The 6,107-nt window shown below is 39.2% G+C and overlaps 1 protein-coding gene across 1 annotated transcript; it reads left to right on the forward strand.

Moving 5' to 3' along the window:
- Window positions 1-3,136: 3,136 nt before the first annotated feature.
- Window positions 3,137-4,006, forward strand: LOC110866919. Its single transcript, XM_022116065.1, has one exon. It carries the CDS (start codon window positions 3,137-3,139, stop codon window positions 4,004-4,006), a length of 870 nt encoding a protein of 289 aa, XP_021971757.1.
- The last annotated feature ends 2,101 nt before the right edge of the window (window positions 4,007-6,107 follow it).

Below are 6,107 nucleotides of genomic sequence, written 5' to 3' on the forward strand. Positions count from 1 at the left end.
AGCTACACGTACCGGGTCTCTTTTGAGGAGAAATAGCGGCGTAGCCCCACGGTGGGCGCCAACTTGTTGATGCAACAAACACGGGACCAAGGATGGTAGCTAAGCTGGTCAGGCAAAAGGGCTGAAGGGTTTAGTTTTGCCTAACGCAGGTCGCGGGGTCCCTCCACGTTTGCAAAACGTGGAAGGAGGTTCACTAGTATGTTTGAATTATTTGCTTTGAAGTTCTTTCTCCGAGGCCAGCTCGAATCCAGAAAAGAAAGCAAATAGAATGAATGAGATGAATCTGATGAAGAGTTATTTGGAAGTGACAAAGAACTCTTGGAATGACAAGAGATTAAGGAATCTCTGTGCTTTTCGGAATGTCTTAGAAGTGTTTATGAGCTGTCTTCTTATAGTGGAAGACACCCCTCGAAATGGTATGGACTATACTAGCGAGACCTGTTTGCTTATGGAGGGTTTCCCCTTTTGGGGTTGAAGGCTTTGGACCCCTGGTTAATAGCGTGTGCTTGTGCAGACCTGCTCTGACTTTGTGAGTTGGTGAGCGTGAGTTGGTGAGACGAGCCTTTAGACATGACTAGTTACTGTTTCTCGATTCTCTCATTTGACAGCTTTTCATCCAATGAACCTTTCAACCTTTTAAGCCCTTTGCATATTAGTAATTTTATTTATCCTTGGGCTACCCCCGTCGTCACCTTCCATTCTGCATACATATTTCAGATCAAACATCTAAAAAAACCTGACAATTAAACCAAAAAATATAATAATAATAATTATATTAACTTGTTTGCGTATCATTGTCTGTAGTATCTGCAACACGTTTAACTCCAGCATTATCTTTTACACATGATAAATCTAGCATTATGTTCAAGTAATGGTTACCAAGCGTTAAAAAGCACCTTCAATTTATGACCCTACTTCAATAAAGTTTATAGTATTTTTTGTGATTATGTACAAACTAGCACAACTTTCATTGAGAAGAAACCTGCAAACAAATCAAATTCATGTAAGCGCTTTTAAATCATGTATATTTGTAACTATTACTACAATGCAAATACTTGAATTTGGATCTCCATTTAGATACGACATGCAAAAGTAAATTGTGATAATATGGGACGACATACATAATCCAAACTTGCTCATTTATAAGTTAGCGGGTGAAACATGCCAACTGTGCACATGATTTTCATGAGTGTCATAAATTATTGGGTTATTACTTAATTATACCTATTAATACAGGTTTTATACATGTGATTTGCCTGCAAAGCCTCAGCAGGTTCGTCCTTAAGTGAAAACGAACCTAAAGTTCTTTCATAAATTTCGGTTATTTTTTCTAGACTTTGTATAAAGAATCATATTGCACAGGTTAGTGTTATCCTTGATTCTTTCAAAGTTGAGAAACATACATGAACTCTTACCGAAAAATTTGAACCCACAGGAAAAAATTTCTGGATCCGCCACTGACGATAATTTATGTCTTTATTATATGTTGTTATTTACTTGTTTTTAAAACAGGTTCTAACACATTTATTGAAACGCTTTGGCAACAACTGTTCAAGCCTTCCTTATCAACCATAATCCCAAGAAATCCAAAGTAGGTAATACTTTTGCTCTAATAAATTTAAAATAAAAATATTTGGTTTGCTTTTACTAACTTTTCTTGGTACAACATCTATGTTTTACATTATAAAGAAGCCGAATGCATGAGGGTAGCAATGGAAGAACAACTATATAATGCTGTTGCTGATATAAATTTCAATGGCATTTAAGTGTTTTAAGCCATGGGCCAATTTAAGTTGTTTCCAATTTCAAACATGTCAAAAGATTAGCTAACAAGGGAATCGGGTAACCATATAGGTCAAACACATTGTCACCAAAGTGTATTTTTAATGCGTGCAATTTGGACCTGTTTCCTGTTTTGTTGAGTGTTGGGCTATAGTCTATAAATCAGGTTCATGGCTTTTAGTTTTCTTGACAACATTGGTCTAATGTCCAAAACACATTCAAATGATAACTTCTCAACTTATGGTCTCAGAATTTAACACTTATATACCCTTTAATACTAGTCTTTGAACCCTATACAAGGGCCAAGCCTTAATCGCAACACCTCTGTTGGAATTAATCGTTTATTTATCGGGTCACGGGTTCGGTTAGTTGGTTAGCATCTTATGTTGGTTTTAGTTTACTAAGTTAGATGCATGAATAAGCATGACTTCAAGCATCACGTGAGCTGCATGGCTGGAGTTTGAAGGCATGCATTTTTGGGTTTATGTTTGATTTATTTAATGGTTTAATTTAATTTAGTGGACTTGGTAGTTGGTTTGACCGGTTTACATGGAAGTGTACGTTGAGAGTGGAGTGCACTATGGTTAAAAACGTGGGTCATAGTTGTACCGAGTCTGTAGGTAGAAATGGTCATTAGGTAGTTTTTTATTCCTGTTTTCCTGCATTTGCACGTTATCTTGTAAGGCTATATATAGCCAGCTATGGAATGAATAAACAATTGCCTTTCCCTTTCTTTTCTTTACTGCAAGTTCGTACACCTCTTGTATACATATTTGAGATGGGTGCTACTTACAGGTGGGGCCTGCGTGGGACCGACAGTTTATTCGGCATTTCCCTTTCCCTTTCTACTTTCTACACCCCCCCTATTTACCTTTTTCACCCCCCCTCCTCTCACATACTTACAGGTGGGGCCTGCGTGGGACCGACAGTTTTCCTCTCACAAGGGGGGGTGTAATCAGGAAGGAGGGGGGTGTGTATAGAATGGGCCATTTGAGATTTGTTATTTCATCTTCTGAAGGTTAACTGTTCGTGAGTTGTGAGTGAATTATAAAGGCTTGATAACCAACACTTGGTATCAGAGCTTCATTCGGTTTTGAGGGGCTGTGATCTTGTTGTAATCAAAAGTTGAAGCAACTTCTACTCTTGATCTTCCTGTTCGTGTTAAGAGTCTAACCGACGGAGGTGCGTGAAAAACGAACGTGAAAGATCCGTCAAAACAGTTGGTTTTGGATTTGTTCGTTTAGCGGGTTAAAGAAAACGGTATAAGCGGTTGCTTGTTTTCTTGATCGGGTGAATAGAGCTCTTGAACGGGTTTGATCGGAAAAAGAGCTGAAGTTGTCAAAAGTAAAGAAAAATGGCGCTAGTACCTGTTAAAGAGGCTGGTTCGATGTCGTTTCAAGTTCCGGTTTTGACCCAAACAAACTATCCGGTGTGGGCGGTCAAGGTTAAGGCCATTATGGATGCAAATGGCGTATGGGAGACTGTTGAACCGAGGGCGTTAGGTGCTGAACCGGATGAAAAGAAAGCAAAACAAGCTTTAGCCTTTTTGTTTCAAGCTATTCCCGAAGAGATGGTGCTGCAAATGGCTAGCTACACCGATCCCAAGCAAGTGTGGGATGGACTGAAGACCCGGTACCTGGGTGTAGATCGGGTAAGAGCGGCTCGACTTGCAACATTAAGAAGGGAGCTTGAAAATATGCGCATGAAAGAGGGTGAAGCGGTTGATGATTTCGTGGTGAAACTGAACGGCATAGCATCGAAGGTAAGGTCTCTAGGTTATGAACTTGAAGAAATTGATTTAGTGAAAAGATTACTTGATTCGATACCGAAGCCATTCTTTCAACTTGTGGCTTCAATCGAACAATGTTTTGAGTTGGAAACAATGTTATTCGACGAAGCCGTTGGTAGGTTGAAAGCGTATGAGGAGCGCTTAAAAGCCAAGGAGAAGACGGAGGACATTCAAGGCGGTTTGTTGTTGGTTAGTCATGAGAAATCGCACGGGTGTAAGCATTGTGGCGTTGGAAGCTCAAACCGAGATGACTTTCGGCGTGGCCGGGGAAGAGGTCGTGGGTCCGTGAGGGGTCGAGATGGTAACGAGCGGTTCCGAGATAAAAGCCACGTGAAATGTTACAAGTGTGGAGAATATGGTCACTACAACAACGAGTGTCCGAAGTTGAAAAATGAAGAGGCGAATCTGATCGAGGAGGAGCCGGCATTACTGTGAGTTATTCGATGAATAAACGATTAAGGAGGTGATTGTTGGAATTAATCGTTTATTTATCGGGTCACGGGTTCGGTTAGTTGGTTAGCATCTTATGTTGGTTTTAGTTTACTAAGTTAGATGCATGAATAAGCATGACTTCAAGCATCACGTGAGCTGCATGGCTGGAGTTTGAAGGCATGTATTTTTGGGTTTATGTTTGATTTATTTAATGGTTTAATTTAATTTAGTGGACTTGGTAGTTGGTTTGACCGGTTTACATGGAAGTGTACGTTGAGAGTGGAGTGCACTATGGTTAAAAACGTGGGTCATAGTTGTACCGAGTCTGTAGGTAGAAATGGTCATTAGGTAGTTTTTTATTCCTGTTTTCCTGCATTTGCACGTTATCTTGTAAGGCTATATATAGCCAGCTATGGAATGAATAAACAATTGCCTTTCCCTTTCTTTTCTTTACTGCAAGTTCGTACACCTCTTGTATACATATTTGAGATTTGTTATTTCATCTTCTGAAGGTTAACTGTTCGTGAGTTGTGAGTGAATTATAAAGGCTTGATAACCAACAACCTCCACCAACCACAAGGGCCAAGCCGTTTCTCATTTTTGCTAAACTTGATAGGATTTTATCAGTTAAATGATAAAACGGGTTAAAATTGCCACCTCACTTTAACAACCTCTTAAATTTTAAAAAGTTTAATCATTACTATAATAATATTAGCATTGGTGATCAACTTTGACATACAATTTACTTACCGATTTAAAAAAAAAGACCCGTTTTAAAAGTTTACCTATTTTGACCTTATCTTGGGGCATGCGTCTTCGAATTGCTCTTAGAATAGTCTGAGTTTTGAAGTAAGCATCTCATCCTTATTTGAATCACTAATTAATGTGTATTTCTCATTGGTGCAATTTTGAAATGATCTTTTCAGCTACTTGCGGGCTATTTTGAATAACCAACTCATGAATTATTTATAGCTTTTTAAGCAAAAAAATGGATAAACAAGTGTTTGTTGCGGGTCAATCCAACCAGTTTTGACATGTACTAAAATGTGGCAGTAATTAATGGATGATATAAACAGGGTTCTGAAATGGTTGCCCCTGAAGACATCCAACGTGTATCTAGCTACCAGAAGGATGACATCTATGCCGTTGGTGTGCTGCTACCGGAAGTTTTAACTAGATAGAAGGCTTTTAACAGCAGGTACCGCGAACCCTGTTGGCCCCAATGGATCTTTGAGCTCTAGACAATCGAATAACTTAAATATATAAACTAAGAATTTGAATACAATACAATTGATGAGAGTTGTTATCTACAATTGAAAAATCTATCCCTATTTATAGTTTTTAAAGGGTGCGATACAATAGACACGTCTCTTCACGAACGGGTGCGTCTCAAGAACATGTGGATTTAATTAAACATGAATGGGTGTGTCCTTTGATTGAAAAGTCATGTCCCTTTCCTTCTTGTGGCTGCCATCGATTCTAAGGGTGCCTCCCAAGGGATTTCGCCACCCTTGGGGTGGTAGTTACCAAGTTCTGATTTGTCACATATAGTCCCTCAACTTTGTAACCGCCACTCTTTTTCTTTAATTACCATAAAACCCTTGTAGTTTAGGATGTGTAGGGATTATAACTTTCATTCACCCCCTAATCATGAACATCCTTGAGTTATTGTAGATCTTGAACTTGATCAATTCCATCTTCTTGAAACTCCTCGGTATCCAACGTTTCACATGGATCTTCTTATTCACCAACCTTGCTCCTCACGAACTTGCTTCACATGAACTTGTTTCACACGAACATTTTGCTTCACACTTGTCTTGACCGCACTTGATTTGTATCACACGAACCTTTTCTTGTGTAGTTGTCTCAACATGAACTCCACTCGGTCTTGATTAACTTCCTCACCATCATATCACGACTTGAATCCATATCGCATAGATTTTAGATAAACGACTCACTCTGATTTCTCTTGCGGTTGTATCACACAACAATTTTTTTCTGACCCATCCACAGGATACGCGTGTCTTCTTCTTGATCTATCACATATTAAATATCCTCTTCACGGTTGTCTCTCACAACGGGTTCTTCATCATTGATTGCTTCC

Source organism: Helianthus annuus, chromosome 7 (genome assembly GCF_002127325.2).
Source record: "Helianthus annuus cultivar XRQ/B chromosome 7, HanXRQr2.0-SUNRISE, whole genome shotgun sequence".
Lineage (NCBI taxonomy): Eukaryota > Viridiplantae > Streptophyta > Magnoliopsida > Asterales > Asteraceae > Helianthus > Helianthus annuus.

Excerpts from the sequence above, each read along its gene's own strand:
- LOC110866919 (XM_022116065.1), top strand. The coding sequence starts at position 3,137 with ATGGCGCTAGTACCTGTTAAAGAGGCTGGTTCGATGTCGTTTCAAGTT.